We start from the raw sequence: 17,685 nt of genomic DNA, 5'->3' as shown, positions 1-17,685 counted from the left end.
ACTAAAACTGTTCGTTGGCTGGGAGAACGAAGCGGACTAGTAAATACAAGTATAAAGCGTTTCGTCGCCGAACGTTATTTATTTCAATTCCAACCCAATCATGGTCAAACCGGTTGTTTTGGTAAACAGAAGTAATGTAAAACAGCGTAATGTGTTCATAATTAAATCCAGTATTTTCATTCAATGCTTAACATGCAGAGCAATGCTTCAGTAGCGAAAATAAATGAGAAAATTATGAGGATGTTCGAAACCGAATTCATTTCAGATTTGACAAAACATAACCTATTCCCATACTAATCACGGACTCTTTCAAGCGACGCTAAGTACCTCCTCCTTTACAGTTACTTCATCGTCGGAAGAGCCCACCACACATGCGGTCGGAACGGCCGACGTGCTTTGCTTCTTACCCGGCCCCGCCACAGACCAGGCGAACTCGAACGGATATTGCAACGGTTTGAACTGTTCCGGCATATCGTCATCCACCGTGGTCGCAATATGAGCCGGTTCGCCCTTCATGTGTATCCGCTCCAAAATGGCAGCATTGTGCGATATCGGATCCAATCCAGTAATGTCAAAGAACAGCTCTTCCTTGCTCTTCACGTCACTGACGCCGCGTTTCGAGAAGAACTAAAATGTACGAAAAGCAAAACGTTCAAACCACTGCTGCTCCACTGTGGAAAGAAAGGCCAAAACACTTACGGTGCAAATGTTATCGCAATCCCGCATCAGGAATTCCAACGCCCCCGGGTGGCCCGGTTCGACGGATTGCGCCACATCGATGATCCAGCAGTGATTGTCGTGCATGAGAATGTTGTACTCGGACAGATCCGCGTGTACCAGGTGTGCCTCCTTGTACAGTTTGTGCATTATCTCTACCACCTCTAGATAGGCCCGGCTCAGCTGCGAATCCGACAGAATCGCTTCCTTCAGCTTCGGTGCCGGTATCATGTTCTCCCCTATAAACTCCATCACCAGCACATTCTTCTTGAGCGCCACCACCTTCGGACACTGGATGCCAACGCGCTGGATCCGGTTCAAGTTCCGCAGCTCCTTCTCGGCCCACATGTTAATGACGGTGCGTGCATTCTGTTTGGAAAACCGACCCGCAAACCGGAAATCATCCTTAATGTATCGATCGCGCTGCTTAAACTCGTTCAACGTCGTGCTGAACACCTTGATCGCTACTTCCTTCGGTGGGCTGGGTTCGTCCTCCTTGAGGTTCGGATTGTACGGGTCCGTTTCGGCGTGCAAGATGATCGCTTCCTTGCCGGTCGATATTACACCATCGATCGATTCCAGCAGCTGATTGTTGATCCACTTGTACAGTATCAAGCGGGTCGGCTCGTCCAGACCCATCTCGGCGGTGGCCACATTTTCCTTCCTATCCTGTGCCTTGTGCTTCATTTTCGTTGCCTTCTTCGAGTGTGTCTTTAGCTGGTTGAACACCTTGTTCGATAGCTTCATGTCGAAACCGGCCGCATCGCCGGTCGAAAACTCTGGCGGAAAGGACATTACCTTGCACGCGTTGCTCCGGCCACTAATGTCGAGGTTATGCTTCGTCAGCATTTCGCCCTGCTCGTTCAGCCGGAATCCAGCACGCGGCAAAAGCTTTTGCTCCTTCTCGTTCGTCTCAAACCGATCCCAGTCCGCCTTCTGGTCGACCGGTATCTCGACCGGTTCCTCGTACAGCAGCTCCTCCGGAATCACGCGATAGTTTTTGTACGACACCTTCACCTTGGAGTCCTTGTTCCGGTGATTTTCTTCGCGCTTGATTTGCTCATCGTACTCGGCATCGAACTGTGCCTGCAGCATTTGCGCAATGATCGCATCGGAATCGTGTTCCTTTTGGTCCGCTTCCTCAATCGCCCGCAGCACATCTTCCGGAATTTCTACCGACTGTTTCCCTGGATCGAGCGCACGTGAACAACCGGCCACCGGTTCTTCAAACGTGTCCACCACCGGGACGGGCACCTTCTTCGACGACGACGACGAAGAGGATGACGAAGAGGACGTTGGTCCTGGTTCCGACTGCATTACAGCTGGCGGTGGTTTCGGTGTTTTCACTTCATTTGACGGGGGACTTTCCTTGGCTAGTAGCTCACGGGCAAATTCCTCTGACATGATCTCCTGCAGATCCACCTCCGCTACGGGTTGAATTTTGGCCCACGGTGAAGACATTCTGTTTGTGTTGTTCGGCTTAACTTGCTACACTTTTGTTGAATACGATTCCTAAAGATAATTCGCACGAGCGAAAAAGCGTGATTCAGCTAGGCTTTCGATAGGTGTAAAAATATGACGAAATAGCCAGACAGAAATGTGGGACCAAGAGGAAAGAAAAACATGCTTGACAATATAAACAAAGCACTGAAGGAACAATATCTGGCAACACTGTTTTTTTTCTTGAGCAACGATTACACGGCGCTTTTTGCCGAATTTTACAAATATTTATACGTTTTATATTTTGTGATCAGTTATTCATCGATTTTTTTTTAAATCTTTGATTTACAGTCTGTTCCCGAGTTACACGGTTCTCGACTTACGCGGATTCGGAGATACGCGGTTTTCTTAATTTGGCAGATTAAATGTCAAATCAGTACAATTTGCTTCAAGTTCGGTAAAAATTGCATTTTTCCAACAAATTGAAACCGCTTAAAAGCCATAAATCTTATAATTTTCTGCACGAATCATATCAAATGAATGATAAAGTGTATAAACATACTAAATTAAATCAAAAACTACGGGTAATCAATAGTATTTCAGTCAAAAAACGTGAAATTCGACTTACGCGGATATTCGAGTTACGCGGATTCATCGGGAACGCAGAAACCGCGTAACTCGGGAACAGACTGTATCACATTCGAGCACGAATTTACTGGAATTTTGTGTTACAGATGTATGGGAACTGGGTTATTTCTCTGTAAAAAATTGGATTTTTATACACGATATTATTATGATTGTAAATATATCTACTTTATGGATAAATTGCAATTAAAACGCGAATCTGTTTAATGCCATCATCGTATGTGGGGACATTTATTATTACCATACTTTTATTAAAAAATCGCTCTAGCCATCTACGTTCATCTCTGACTCAACATCTTGCGTCCATTTAAATCATCTACATTATATTCTATCGGCCTATACACGTTTTTCCAGCCCCAGGAACAAACGTCGCGTTATAATATTACTGACTGTACAATTAAATAAAAGCTATGTTAAAACATGGAAAAAGAATGTATGAAAATAGTGATTCAAAGGTAAAAATAGCCGTGCGCAGCGTCCTTTGCAGCACGTTTTCCAAATGTATGTTGTTGTATGTCGTGTGGTGGTGGTGGGTGCGCTTATTTCTTCTTTCGATCTTGCGAACATTTCGGACAGAACCACTTCCCTTTCGGTTTCGTCGTCAGACCGACGCACGCGAAATGGAACCATTCGATGGGACACTGAAAATGGGAGAGAACAAATTGGCCGTGAAAAAAGGGCGTCATTTGCCATTGTTCCATATGTCGCATCATTTGTAATACGTACGTCCGGATTGTCGCATCCAATCATCTCTCCGTATGACACCTGATGGCACAGGCAGTAGGTCGGTTCGTTGGGATCGACTGGCATATCGAGCACGTCGCTTGGATGTGGCGTGGAGTGTCCACCGTCCTGCGCTGCGTCATCGTTCTCCACACCCTTCTGTAAAGTGCAATGTACGGGATTAGACAGAATGTTTGCAGGCCGAACACCATGCGCCAGCATTAACGATCGGAACCAAATGCATGCAAGATGAGATGAACTATTAACAAACCAGCTTGCGCTCGAGGTGCGCTTTTATGTCAAAGATAAAACATAAAATCCGTTATAGTCTGCCTTAGGTTGGCACAAACTACTTCATCAACAATGCTACTTAAGAAAGGCACTATATCTATGCAGGAACTAGGAAAAAATTTAAACCATTATGTACACACCGAGAGAATTTAAAAGAATAAACAACAATTACAGCAATTGCAACCGAGTCTGAAGCGGATACATTGGAACGTAAATTGTAAGTAAAGTATTACATAGAATAGAATAATTAAGAAAGTAAAACCAGCAAAGCAAAGAAGAAAAAAAAACAAATGATCACACACACAAAGTAAAAAACGTGTGATGCTTTGCATAGGATGCGGGATGAAAGAATGATTTTACCTTATTTTGCCCTTTGCGACCTTCTTTTTCTTGATTTACCTTCTGCTTCTTTGTGTTTTTGCCCTTTCCGTTCGAGTTGGCCGCACCGCTGCTGGTTCCACTGTTTGCCACACCCCCGTTGCCAGCCGGTTTGGCCTCATCTTCGGAGGAGTGCGTGCGCTTCTTTTTCACCGTACTCTTGCTATCCTTCACTTTTTTACGGCCCTCTGCAAAAAAAAGATGAAAAAAGATGAAAGTTTCAACCACCGCACCCACACACCGCGCCCACGGACAAAGGCGCAACTTACTTTTGGTAACGTTTTCCTCCGACTTTTCACGCGCATTCACAGTTTTGTCTTGGATTTCACCCTCAAACCGGGCCAAATCCGAGTCCAAACGACGTATATGCTTATCCACCAGTTCGTACGTCTGTATCGCCAGCTGTACCTTGTCGTCGCCATACTCCTTCGCTTTGTTGAACAGCTCCTGGATGCCCTGCAACTTTTCCTTCTTCACCTCGTTCGAGATGTTTTCCTTGGAGTTGACTAGCGATTTCAAGTACTCATCCGCCTTTTCGTCGATCGATTTCATCAGCACCTGGGCCCGAGAGTCCAGATCGCGCATCAGCGTAAAGTTTCGCTTCAATTCGTTGGGTAGATGTTCTAAACCTGCAAAAGATAGGTAAACGTTGTTACACACCCGAACTATGTTCCGCACCGATGGTGCTCGCGGTAGGGGATGCAAAGGCTAATGCCGTGTCTGTCGTACCATCTAAATAATGCTCCAAATACAAGGCCGACGTCATTTTTTCACTCTTCACTGGTTCAAACACGCTGCGAAAAGTTGTTTCGATCCACCGCAACGGAGAATATTAACAAAAATCACTCCGAGATACGTCTGTTTTGTGTGTGTTTTCCAAGTTTTTGAGAAGTGTGTGTGATTCTTTTTCTTTGCTTTCGTTCCCAGGTAGCATATTTCGCACTGCCATTGTTATTTGACATTTCTCACGGATGTTTCTTTTCGAGCAGCAGTCGGTTAGGTCTTTCGAGCAGTCTGCATTAGGCGGCGCTCTGGCACCAATCGAACACGACTTCCCCGTATCAATAAACGATGCGCAATCTCAGATCAATCGGATCGATTCTATATATTTATCTGGAAAAAAATATATATCTCGGACAAGTAATCTTAAAAATTTATGCACATTCTTGGCGCAATCTGTAATTGTATGGAAATGACGTTTATAGCTCAGGGTAGGCTACGCCCCAAGTGCCACAAATCTACTAAACGACCACTCAACGTGTTCTAAACGATTCAAGTTCTCGACCTAAACGGAATATAAAAAGACTTCGTTTAGCAGATGGCAAACGACTCATGCATTCTAAAAAAGCAAAAAGCTGGTGGCACCATCTGTTGGTGGGATACCCAACCAGTGGAGCTTCCTCGATTGGAGGAGAGCATTCTCATTCCCTCTCTACTGTTGTATGGTTTCGCATTGAAGTTATGCCACCGACAAACCGACGTGACACTGGGGTTACAAAAGTGTCCCACACGAAAGTACTGTCATTTACCAGTGAGGCGAACACTTCTGTCAAAGTAAACTCTGTTCATTGCTGCTTCGATGTAAACAACTTTTCTAAATACAAATGGCGAAGGAAGTGTGAGGCAAGATTTTGTGAGAATTATTGGACAAAACACCCAGGAAAATCATTTTATAAGTTTCCAAATCAATGCAAAAGATGTGAGAAGTACATAAAACAATACGCATTGGAATTTGCGAAGAAAAACAAAAAGGGGATTTAGCATTTTCTTCTCTGTGTCAGTGTAGTAAGCGAATCATTATAGAGATGGCGCTAGTGTTTAACGTATTTTCATTTGAAATAAGGAGACAACTTTTGAAGCTCATTTTGTTCGAAGTGTCACGTCGGTTTGTCGGTGGTTATGCATCCGAGGCGACCGCCTTTAACCTTTAAGTTGGCAACCGGATACCCGGGTATTTTTTTCAACTTCGAACTGCAATAACTTTTGATTCATTGCTTTTATTCACCTGAAATTTTTCGTAGCCTCCCAACTTTTAAGTTATGATTTTTTTGGTGCAAAAGTTGTAATTTTAAACAGCCTGTAAGTATTTTATTTTGATTTTTTTTAACTTTACCACGTAAGTTGGCAACCAGCATACCCGGGTATTCCATACATTTTGTATGGAGAATGACGTTTCTCTTCTTCCTCTTTTCGTATTGTGCTTATTTTCGAGTCAAATTCAAGCGATTCCAAATTTCAATTTGAACGTTATTTTTATAATAAAATTCAAAAAATTAATGAATAAATAAAGTAGAAGAGAATATATGGTCGGCATTACTTGCTTACAGCATTAAAATATAGAAAGCATTGTTTACCTATGAAAATCGTTAATTTTTTGCATAAAAACGTGTGGAATACCCGGGTATGCCGGTTGCCAACTTACGTGTGTAAATCTGGTTGCCAACTCTACGGTTAAGGCCGGGATAACGGACTGGCAGACGAAGGCGCGAGACCGTGAACGGTTTCGGACACTCCTGAGGCAGGCCAAGACCTCACCGCAGGACTCCGCACAGCATAACACGGAGCGCAACATAACAACTGACAGCTGCCAAACGCTTCACCGCAAGGCCAGACGAGGTGAAATAAACAGCGAAATGAACTATTTGACAGGTGAAATATCTGTCAGATAACGCATCACAGCAACCAGCTCGTGTGCAATGTAAACAAATAACGTGTACAAACTTGCAACTAAATCCATTAAATGTCTTCACGATCAAGCATTGCGATAATTTTCAGTCAATACTTCATCATTTATTCCAATTAGGGAATGTTCTGTTTAAAAAGATATTCTTTTTAAGTGAATTTTAAAAGCGGATGTTGTATCTCCCATAACCCTTTAGCTGTATATGTCAGATATTTCAACTGTCAGCATAGTTCATTTCGCTGTATATTTCACCCTGTCTGGCCGTACGGTCACAAAACGCTAGGGAAAGGAGGTAAAGCGTTTCATTAACTGTCGGTCATCGCAGTAGGTTAGTAGCATTTCAACGAGAAATGAGCGGCCTACTAAGGATATTCAAACATGGTACCGGCAATAAAGCGTTTTCTGAAGCGTTTGGCAGCTGTCAGTTGTTATGTCGCGCTCCGTGTTATGCTGTGTGGAGTCCTGCGGTAAGACTTCGAACAGGTGACAGAGCACCTTTCGAACAAAGTCGTGTTTGTTTGTCTTGTTCGATTGGTGCCAGAGCCGTGCTTTATTCGGAGGTGTGTAGTTTTTCAAATTGAAATTGATTTTACAGTTTAATTATTTTATCATCCATTATTTATTAAATAGTTGTTCACCTTTTTTTTTGCTTTAAAACCCGCAAATAAAAGAGCTAAAACATAAAAACAAAGGTAAAAATAGACAGAGAAATTGCATCACACCGCCATCAACAGAAACTCAGACAACGTCTACTTGATTGTTACAATTGTCTTTACTTTTATTAAAAAAGAAACCAGCTCGGCACATAAAAAGGATTTTTTTGCTGCTGAATTACTCAGTTTTGGCTAGTTGCTCGTTGCGTGCAGCTTCGCGGCTCGTGAATCCGTCCAGCTTGCGGATGATGTACTGGAAGAAAGCTAGAATGGAAAAAGACATTCCGAGTGGAAGGTACGCTGCCTTTATCCAGGCCCACAAACTGTTGTGAAACGAAACCAAACCAACCGGAAAAATAATAAAAGCGTTTTGATAAGCGAGACCATCATAATAAAAGCAAGTAGTCTTCATCTTACTCGTATGGGTCGTCCGAAACGGTAAACGGCCCAAGGATGGGAAGATCTCCACAATCCTCAATGATGACCGGTTTCACTGGATAATCGTCCGTATCCGTTCGCACCTGTTCCACCTTGTGGACCACAGCCTGTCCATCAAGAACTTTCCCGAAGATGGTATGCTTACCGTCCAGCCACGGTGCCGGCAGGGTGGTAATATAAAACTGGCACCCATTCGTGTTTGGGCCACGGTTCGCCATCGCTATGAAGCCTGAGCACGTGTGGTTGATCTTAAGATTTTCGTCGTCGAAATACTTCCCGTACATGCTGATCGCACCATGGCCATCACCGGACACAACATCACCACCTGGAAGGTATGATATTCATTACTATAGTGTGGATTGGTTTTGCTTTTAGCTACACACCGCATCATCATCAACTCACCTTGTATCATAAACTTCTGGATAACGCGATGGAACCGACTACCTTTGTAGCTGAATCCGTCCACATCCTTTGTACAAAGTTGACGAAAGTTGGCCACCGTTTTTGGGGCTTCCTCACCAAACATTCCGATCGTTATGCGCCCTATTTTCTCGCCATCAATCGATACGTCCATGTACACCTGCGATGTAACGGTAAACGTGGCTGCTTCGATCTACGAAAAATATATCAACGTTGAATCTACTCAAACCGTCTCGGAATCAACTTTTCTCGCCACTTCCGACTTACATCTCCTGTAATGGATGCATATATTGCAAGCAATATCCAACAACCAATGCAATGCCGCATTTTGTCCTCAATTCACCGGTGTTGTCTTCTTATTGCAAGTAACTTTCCTAGCACGTCGTATCACACAAGCGTCTGGCACATAAATAGGAGCCGCTTAAACAAACGCCATCCTTCGGGACGTTCGCTTTTGGCTCAACTTGGTCGGAAAGATACCGTACAAGTGTTCTAGTCGATATTGATTTTATTAGATGTTTGCTGCACTTTTCAAAGCATACCGTAAAACGTAGTACAACCAAGCCAAGCGTGTGCCGATGATGCACGCACACGCCCATCCAAAAGACAAAAACTTCCCCAAAACGCAACACAAACAACGAATTACATCACCATTGCGTGCGGCTATCATGATCACAAGTTATATCAGCAGCGCGTGGCCATTTGATTGGGTCGCCTTGGGTTCTTGTTCGATGGTCCTTGCATGTACACCAATATACAGGATCACATTAAATCCGATTGACAGATTATTTTACATTCTTATAACCTTCGTAGCTCCTAAACTGCAACTCGTTTCATCGTTGTTTTAGATACTTGCCTCTCCACACTACAAAAACCAAGAATCATTTAAATGTATTATTTTTATTTTCCTCAATTATGTTGTAATCTATATAATTAATTCTTAACCGAGTAGAGTTTTTGTTTTACAGCAATTCTCTTTCTTTGAGTTCGTGTTGCCTTCCTGAATACGGAACCATAACGTTTTACAACGTTTTTTTCTTCACTCTCGTGCACTTAATACAAGCCTTTTATATACATTTTGTACATATGTACAGAAAAAGGTACATTCTTCCTTTGAATTCATGATGATCACAATAAGTTAAGTAATAATAACAGCTTTCATTGATTCCTACCTTCTCTTTCCATCGACGTTTTCTGATTTTACTGGGCCGCTATTGTTTTGTTTACTTGTTCATTATTTTCATGTCGTTTTGTAGAAGAACATAAAAAATCAGTTGTAATTGTGTATTCTTCTTTTGTTATATTTGCTTGTTGTTTTATGGAGTTACTTTTGCGTTATGTTTATTTCGTTTGCTTCCCACTTTACCGTTTATCTAGCGACATCCATTTTCCAAGAAACCAACGTTGCCAACCAATGCAACAAAATACCACGAAAGCGCTGTGGCACACATACACACGCACACACACACACACATGCGAACTTTTGTAACGTTTGTTTTTGTAATTTCACTATCTAAAGCACCCTAATTTCGGACCCATATAAACCCAGCTGGCAACAACGGAGGGAATCAATAGTTGAAAGAGAAATAAATTTACACCAAAATAACATGCAATGCATAAAATACCGCAAAGACGTGTCTGTCGTGTTGGGCATATATCCACAGTACCCTAATTAGGAATGTCCTCTTTTAAAAATGTTACTGAAATATTGCAAGTGCCAAACGTACTTGGTTGTTTGCTTTGCTTTCTCCATTGTCGGCGGTTGATCGTATTTTTAACTCTAAAGTTTATGTTTAATTATCTTTTGATGATTATCGTTTTACACATGTCTTCTTTTATGTTTTTCTTTATTTTAGCGTATTGTTCATTTTGATACCGACATTATGAGTGATGGATCTACTGTGTGCTGCGCCAGAGGATTCCCATCATTCAGCAGGTTAGTAATCATGTTCTTAAGACCAAACAAAATGATTGCCCAGCAGAGGGAAAGAGAAACGCTCGATGCGTTTCGCCACCAGCTAAAGGTAAAGTTTCTGCTTTTCTTTCAGTTTTCAACAACCCCTCCACCCCCTCATGTTTGATTACAACACATAGTGAATGTGTGCCACCGTCCCTTCATTCACAGTCGCGACATTATTATTCCATTTCAGGTTTTATTTTTGTGGGTTCGAATTTTATTTATCTCGTTTTCGAATAGAGTTTATATGTACAACGAGTGGGGTTCTTTTTCATTATCATACGAATGTACTTACACGTATCGCAAAACAAAAAATTAGGGAAAAATAATTATAACGAGAGTACAAAAGGATACATAGTGATCTTGCGTGACAGAGTAAAACAATCACACTACACAACAGCGAGACACCTTGTTGCGGTGTGGTGTGAGCAGCAATGGTTGTTACCAACAGGCCACACCGAACGGTTCAGTTGCTCTCCACTGAATCGTGTAACTCTCTTTCTACAAGCTTTAGTCTTCTAAATATTACATATTATCTGAATATTATTAACGCTACGATCAAATCGGTCTTCCCCTGTCGATGCCCGTTACGTGCATTAGTTAGTTAGTGTATGTATGTTTGCTTGTTTGTTTGTTTGTTTTTACATTCTTTTTCATGCACAGCAACTCACAACACCTCACATTAGAGCATCTCATATCTTTTGCAACGATAAGCACATACTAACACGTATGCGCTAGTAATGCATCCCTATACCTAACCACGAATCATTTGCAATGTATATATTATGTTATTATGTTGCTCTGAACGTGTTTCTTTTTCTTGGTTGTGTGTGTGTGTGTTTCTGTTCTGTGTGTCTTTGTTTTTTGTGTTTTGTTTTGTTTTGTTTTTTTTGTTTGTTTTTGTTAACTGCATCTGATCGTACCGCGCGTTTCTATTGTGTTCAAGTTTATACAACACAGCTATCTTAAACCCATACACACATTTTGTGTGAACACTCACGATCGTGTGAAAGATGCAGTAAAACAGAGATGAACACACTAACTACACACATACCTTTTTCCTATCCCGCTCTGTCCTATACTATACAACATTCCTCCTCTCTTTTCCATCTGCATCTCTCCCACCATTCTAACGATACACAACATCATTATATCCGAACCGTAGACACTAGATTATTTACCAATGCATTTGTTTTCTTTTTACGTTTTACCTTTTGCCCTACTTTACTTTATACAATGCGCATTAAAGTTTATTTGTTTTGTCTTAAATACTACACTACGCTTACGTCTTCGGATTTCAACCTCAACTAGGTGTATGTGTGTATGTTGTGTGTGAGCGTATTTTCTTTTGTCTTAAATTAATTAACATCTTCTTTTCTCTTCTTCCTCTTCTTCTTCATCATCATCATCGTCGTCATCATCATTTTCATGTCTCCTCGAATGCTATTTGCATTGGAAAATTGGGGTTGTCCTCTTCTGTGTTTCGTCGACTTTTTTTCCATATTCGTCAAGTACATTATTCATGTTATAGTGAATCAAAACTAGTAATCACTCGCTTCCAATTACTAGTGTGTGTGTAGTTTAAAAAATGATAGACGCATGTCTTGCACATGTTGCAGGATGGTGGAAACAACAAATACCTATTTCACCGTATTATGCAATGCAATGCAGTAATGGATTGCCTTTTCTCAGTGCTTCTTCAGTATCTTCAATACGGCTGGCAGCACTAACCATAACGCAAACAGATAACTATCGCTGACATTGGATTTGAAACATGTATGCTGACACTCTTTCTATCTTTCTATCGCACCCTTTAAAACCAAAATTTGCATGAAACAGCCAATCGTTCTACATTCGCATTCTATGCGACTGCGCTCCAATAGAAAAAGTTTACTCGTTGTAAGTGTTGTATTATGTGCTGTTTTGCTCGAATGATTATGCAGCAAAATGGGACCATGATCGGATTATCTCCATCGTGCTGCTGCTTTTGCTATGCTTGTATGATACAATTTTACAAAATGCATAGCCCCTCCCCCATGCATTGCTCTTTTGAGCAGCGGCAATGGACCAAAGCTGAACGTGAACAATGCGCGTTGTGAGAGAGGGTTGATTTGTTACTTTGCGTAAAAAAGATTCGCTTTGCTGAACATTGAATTTTTGTTTACTTTTCCATAGTGGTGTCGTGTGGGTGGTTGCATTTACAACGATAGTTTTCACAAATTTGGCGCTCTAGGCCGTATGGTGGGAGATGGTTACTATCGGAAGTAATACTTAAGAGATATTATGGATAAATCATCACACATTTCGCACCGAGGGGTTTATCCTTTGGACTGTTTTTTGCAGTTTGTTTAATCTACGTCAATTTTCCTTTCAACACGGCCTACAAATCCTTCATTAAAACCAGTTTAAATGTATTCTTTGTACCAACGGGAGATGGGGGTACACGTGATGTTTTGTAAATATTTCATTTCATGTTGTTCTCACAAACCTATTGTGTTTTTTTGTTTTGTTTCTTTTTTACATTTGGTTATCTTGCTATGTGACAACAATTCAACTTTTCGTCTTACATGCCCCTATCATTTTCAGTGTTTTAGGATTATACTATTTGCTTGTGTGTTTGTGTTTTTTATAGTTTTGTAGTTTTTTTATGTAACATCATGCTCAGCTTGTTTTTACACAGTTGCAATCACGATTAGCAGGTACTGGATGTTTGCCACACGGTGCATTAGGTCCGGTGCGATACGAGCCAGATTTTCGTTGGCAAACTCGCAAGATGGGAATATATGCACCACGTATGCCGCCTGCGCACTTCCTGGTGCCGCTATGTTGACGATACCAGCTGCCTGTTTCTGCTGCAGGTAGGTGATGAAGCCAGTTTGCAGATTGTTCTGCTGCTGCAATACGTCCATCCGATCACGGCCACACGGCAATGCTAACAGCATACAGTGTTCGTTGACCATCTGTAAAACAATATTTACAAAAAAGGATTTGTTAAACGTTTTTTTTTCTCTCAATCGCAGTCATAAAAAGTATATTCTTAAAAATTATAAAATAGTGCATACCTGCATCTTTCTAGCTACTCCATCTATCTGCGCCGGTTCCAGCCGCATTCTCTGAGCAATGCGTAACGGAGGCGTCGACCCGTCGCTGTTGCTTGGCAACGAGCTACCTGCTACGTTTGGATTGCCATATACGAAGTGCATCTGTACTGCTGCGTGATCATTTTTGAGTGCCAGCAGTCCTTGCCACATCACCGGGTATCGCTGGAGCAGCGCATCAAGCGAATCCTTTTGCACAGGCGGTGGCGTTGGAACAACCGACACCACTGGTGCACTACCGCCGCTGACACTTCCGCCACCCATAGGAGTGATCGGAGGTGTTGCCACTTGTATGTTACGACTTCCTATGGCAACGGTTTGTGGTGTACCCATGGACGGTATCATTCCTCCGGTGTGCGCTGGGAGTGGAGCGGATGCAGCAACCGATGACGATCCATGGCCAAGCGCAACAGGATGTAGCTGATCGGACAACTCATGTTCGACCTCGCTGCGGTAGTAATATCCGCTACCCGGTGGAACAGACGTTACGCGTTCTCCAACCAAACGTTGGCCGGAAGCGGATTGCACTAGAGCCGCAGCGGCGGCTGCCACTTGCTGCTGCTGCTGCTGCTGATCTCTTTCCCGCTGAATGTGCAGCATGGTTGCGGGAGAGGCTGATGGCGGCGGTGTTGGACTTGGCGTGACTGAGAACGGTGCCCCACTGTAAGCCGACGTGGATAGATTGTGAGGACGGTGAGCTGGCGGTGGTTCCGTGCTCAGTGCTCTCGGTCCTGCACTTGCTCCGTTCGGGCCACCAATGGTTGGTTCGTAGTAGCGCGCGTTCAGTGTCTCTGGGTAGGGGTGCGGTATCCGTGCACTACCCATGTATATCTGAGCGCCTTGTGGTGAATCTGAAAGTGTATTTCGAATCATTATAATTCTGCCACGATGTGTGCTGTGAAACCTTCCACTTACCCGTCACACGATCGCCAGGACTTTGCAGACTAAGCGGAACGGCGGTTGTGCGAGGTCCGCTTGCAGGTCGGCGAAGTTCCAACGGTGGACTAGCAGCAACCGTTTCTTCCATCTCGGGCATTTCTCGCATGGGTGACCTGCTGAGAGATAAAACAGAAAGATCGATAGTACCACCATCGTTGTTGCTCCAGCGCCACATGCTGAGTTCATTCCCCTGTCTTTGGTTCAAGGCATACCTTGGAATAGGAATGTTGCTACGGTACACGTACTTCACGTAGTCCCTCGGCATACCACCACGGAATCCGCCATCCGGTCCCTGTTGAGTTTTGCACAAGCAGAAGAATGAATTAGTATCAATACCCGAAGCAGCAGATCAAATTAAGCACACATATGAAAAGAAAAGAATGAAAAAAAAAAACACATCGTATAATGAGTAAATTATATGATTGAATAATAAAAGATCAACAAAACTGATCAACAGAGACAAATGAACCTTCTATTGAAATTTAATTTTAAACAATTTTCGGAACGATTGTATCGTACGTGAACCGGCGTTATTGGAGATGTTTGTTGATGAGCAGGCGGAGGACTCTGTCCTCGGTTGATGAAGCCACTCAAATCACCACGCTGTATACCAAGTATGGTACACGCACAGGATGAACAATTACGATTGTCAAAGAAAAGACATTGACAAACAAATTTGTAGCAGCGTCCACAAGGGTGAAATATAGAAATTACGTTATTGATTGAGTGATCGCGATCGTGCGTTTTGGAGATAAAAAAAATTACATACAGAAAGCCCATTTTTCGCTTCCCGTACAACACGTGTAGTGTGATGTACTAGAACACTTACCAAGTTTGCAGGATCGTAGATCGTGCCAGGAATAGTTATGTGCCGTTGTATAGTTGCTTGCTGCAGTTGCGGATGGGCTGACTGTCCCTGTGGACTCATAGTAGGCAACGCCACACGTGTACTGCTGGCTCCTGCAATGAAAGAAGGTATACGTTCCATTAGTGAAATGATTCCATCGTGATTTGATTCACCATAACCAGAACAACACATACCAGTGACAATTGGTTGTTGGCCTTGAAGGTGCGATTGCTTCAATGGTGGACTTGCAACTGCGCCCGTCATTATCTGAGGAGCCTGATGTAGCAGCGGAGACAACCCTTTTGAAGGTGGCTGCTGTGTCTGTGGCTGCAACTGCTGAGCTGGCGGTGACGGCGTCGACACATGATGGTTCGACAACTTCGTTAGACCCACTGGCTGCAATGTACCCACTGGACCTGATGGGTTAACCGTTTGCTGCTGCTGCTGCTGCGGTGGCAATCCGGTAGCTGATTGAATTTGCACGATCTTGCCTCCCGCCGTGGGCACCTGATGGATGATGGGACCTTTGCCTGCGATTGTATGCAAACCAACCGCGGATCCTTCACCTGGTTTGTGATGCTGCAATTGATGTTGTGGTGGTGGTTGTTGCTGTTGGATGCCGGAACTAGTTTGTTGCACAATCTTATGCTGCACGGTCGTGATTGCTCCCTTATGTACGATCGTCGGCTGGCCCGGCTGCTGCACTGCTTGGTAATGTACCGGTAGTCCGGGAGCACTACCAGCCGCTATTTGTATTGTTTGACCCGTCGTTGGATGTTTACTGAGTATGTGCTGTTGCACTTGTGATACAATAGGACCAGCACTGCCCACGTTTGGTCCTTGTTGGCCAGGACCGGCCGCACCAGGTGGTTGGATAATTTTACTACCGCTTTGTAGGACAGTGGTATAACCTACAGGTATTTGCTGCTGGTGCAAAGATGCGGTAGATTCCGTGGCCGTGCCAGCCTTTCCACGATGAATTATTATTTGCTGTGGTACTGTCGGACCTGGTCCACCGGCAGCTTGCACTACATGCTGCATAGGTTTGTGTTGTGTCGGATTTTGAGACGATTGTCCTTGCAGCTGCTTGGCATTAGCAATCACTACTTGCTGTTGTTGATGTTGTTGGTGCTGTTGCTGTTGTTGCTGTTGTTGCTGCTGCTGTTGATGTTGTTGTTGCTGTTGCTGTTGTTGTTGCTGTTGCAAACGAGGCGACATTTGTACAGCTGTAGCCGGATGCATATTAGATGGTATGTTGATTAACAGATTGCCAGTGCCAGTGTGTTGATGCAACTGTATGCTATTACCAACAGCTCCAGGGCCTTGTTGTTGCAGCGTAGCGCCTGTAGGTGTTGGTTTTCCGCTGATGATGTTGGTTTGCTTGGCCATCGCATGAGACTGTGGTTGTCCTGCGATGGCATTATGTATTATGATCTGTTGCTGCTGACCTAATGCTGATGTAGTTATGGGTTGGGTTGTTAGTTTCAATGAGGATGATGTCGTCGTTGGATGCATCGTTTTTCCTCCAATCATTTGACCGGACGGTACAAATGATGAACCCATTTGGTGCTGGGTCGCTAACCCTCCAGATGGTGGCGGTTGTTGATGGCCTGGTTTCGTTACAACCTGTTGATGTTGCTGCAGCACTTGTTGTGAACCAAGCACGTGTGATTTTAACGTATGTGGTTTAGAAGCCGTTGTTGGCTGTTGCTGTTGTTGATTCGATGACACAGTTGTGGTTGTCTTGTTGGTTGTTAACAACATGCCTGTAGATGACGTGACTAATGAAACGGACCCAGGTGTTGATGTTCGACTGAGCGCGATGGGCGATCCACTATTGCTTAGCGTTTCCGGTGGTGAAGGAGAAGCAGCATTCGATACGGGGCCTGCTGATTTCAGCTGTTCGGCAGCAGCAGCCGCACTCTGCACGGCAGCTGCTGCTATCACCTTCTTCAGTGGCTGCGGAGCATTCGGCATCGGTACGTACTGACCTTCCTTGCTGTGACGCACAACTGCCATCTCTCCCGTGACGGGATCTATCAGAGTCAGTGAATTCGGCTGCGCCTGGTTTCCTATCTCGGCAGGAGCCTTCGCTTCGTCCGTCGGCTTCGATTTCTCCGACTTAGACTTATCGGCCACAGATGCTGTCTCATTAGGACGAGCCACTTGTATGCTGGGTGTTACTGGAGTTGTGGCTGACAGTGTACCGGCCACCTGCTGATCGTCCAATGCTTTTGGCTCACCCTGCACTTTCATGGTAATTGCGTTACCGGCTACGGATGGTGGTACCGTTTGCTGAGGTTTTTCGTCACTGCTATCCGTAGATGTTTCCGATATCTTGCGATCTTTACCTTTACGAGTGCTACGAGGTGATTTGCGCATATCTCCTACTCCAGAAGTTGCTGAAAGTAAAACAAAACAAAAAACAGAAGAACATTTACACATTTGAGCATTTT

The 17,685-nt window shown here is 43.7% G+C and overlaps 4 protein-coding genes and 1 long non-coding RNA gene across 17 annotated transcripts in view; 1 reads left to right on the top strand and 4 right to left on the bottom strand.

The window, feature by feature from the left end:
• Nucleotides 1-2: 2 nt before the first annotated feature.
• Nucleotides 3-2,376, bottom strand: LOC121596892 (serine/threonine-protein kinase RIO3). The gene is made up of 2 exons (XM_041922258.1): nt 700-2,376; nt 3-627 (listed from the first exon to the last, which is right to left on the bottom strand). The coding sequence occupies exons 1-2, from the start codon at nt 2,176-2,178 to the stop codon at nt 310-312; spliced, it is 1,797 nt and encodes a 598-aa protein (XP_041778192.1). The 5' UTR covers nt 2,179-2,376; the 3' UTR covers nt 3-309.
• Nucleotides 2,377-3,000: 624 nt separating this feature from the next.
• Nucleotides 3,001-5,131, bottom strand: LOC121597587 (inhibitor of growth protein 4). Of its 2 annotated transcripts, none has more exons than XM_041923442.1 (5): nt 4,924-5,131; nt 4,464-4,823; nt 4,177-4,382; nt 3,529-3,684; nt 3,001-3,443 (listed from the first exon to the last, which is right to left on the bottom strand). In XM_041923442.1, the coding sequence occupies exons 1-5, from the start codon at nt 4,958-4,960 to the stop codon at nt 3,342-3,344; spliced, it is 861 nt and encodes a 286-aa protein (XP_041779376.1). In that variant the 5' UTR covers nt 4,961-5,131; the 3' UTR covers nt 3,001-3,341. The 2 variants fall into 2 exon arrangements, with proteins under 2 accessions (XP_041779376.1, XP_041779378.1); XM_041923444.1 differs by having other exon boundaries at nt 4,216-4,382; nt 4,924-5,130.
• Nucleotides 5,132-7,708: 2,577 nt separating this feature from the next.
• On the bottom strand, nt 7,709-8,885 carry LOC121597987 (peptidyl-prolyl cis-trans isomerase, rhodopsin-specific isozyme). Its single transcript, XM_041924392.1, has 4 exons — nt 8,656-8,885; nt 8,371-8,581; nt 7,948-8,293; nt 7,709-7,853 (listed from the first exon to the last, which is right to left on the bottom strand). The coding sequence occupies exons 1-4, from the start codon at nt 8,713-8,715 to the stop codon at nt 7,709-7,711; spliced, it is 762 nt and encodes a 253-aa protein (XP_041780326.1). The 5' UTR covers nt 8,716-8,885.
• LOC121597990 lies at nt 8,220-11,390 on the top strand. Its single transcript, XR_006005498.1, has 2 exons — nt 8,220-8,300; nt 10,245-11,390. It is a non-coding gene; the product is annotated as an uncharacterized LOC121597990 (long non-coding RNA).
• Nucleotides 11,391-12,866: 1,476 nt separating this feature from the next.
• LOC121597982 (protein split ends-like) overlaps nt 12,867-17,685 on the bottom strand; it is a 69,856-nt gene continuing 65,037 nt past the window's right edge. For 9 of the 12 annotated variants that reach the window (XM_041924376.1, XM_041924379.1, XM_041924380.1 and 6 more), the window contains 7 exons: nt 15,424-17,631; nt 15,212-15,342; nt 14,902-14,985; nt 14,595-14,674; nt 14,359-14,498; nt 13,408-14,294; nt 12,867-13,305 (listed from right to left, as the gene is read on the bottom strand). In XM_041924376.1, the coding sequence (XP_041780310.1) occupies nt 13,018-13,305; nt 13,408-14,294; nt 14,359-14,498; nt 14,595-14,674; nt 14,902-14,985; nt 15,212-15,342; nt 15,424-17,631 (3,818 nt within the window). In that variant the 3' untranslated portion in view covers nt 12,867-13,017. The remainder of the gene's footprint in view (nt 13,306-13,407; nt 14,295-14,358; nt 14,499-14,594; nt 14,675-14,901; nt 14,986-15,211; nt 15,343-15,423; nt 17,632-17,685) is intronic. The other 3 variants (XM_041924385.1, XM_041924386.1, XM_041924387.1) reach the window with 3 other exon arrangements.

The sequence above is a fragment of the Anopheles merus genome, chromosome 3R (genome assembly GCF_017562075.2).
Source record: "Anopheles merus strain MAF chromosome 3R, AmerM5.1, whole genome shotgun sequence".
NCBI classification, from domain to species: Eukaryota; Metazoa; Arthropoda; class Insecta; order Diptera; family Culicidae; genus Anopheles; species Anopheles merus.
The sequence above is the reverse complement of the archived record's forward strand: the minus strand, read 5'-3'. Positions and strand labels throughout refer to the sequence as shown.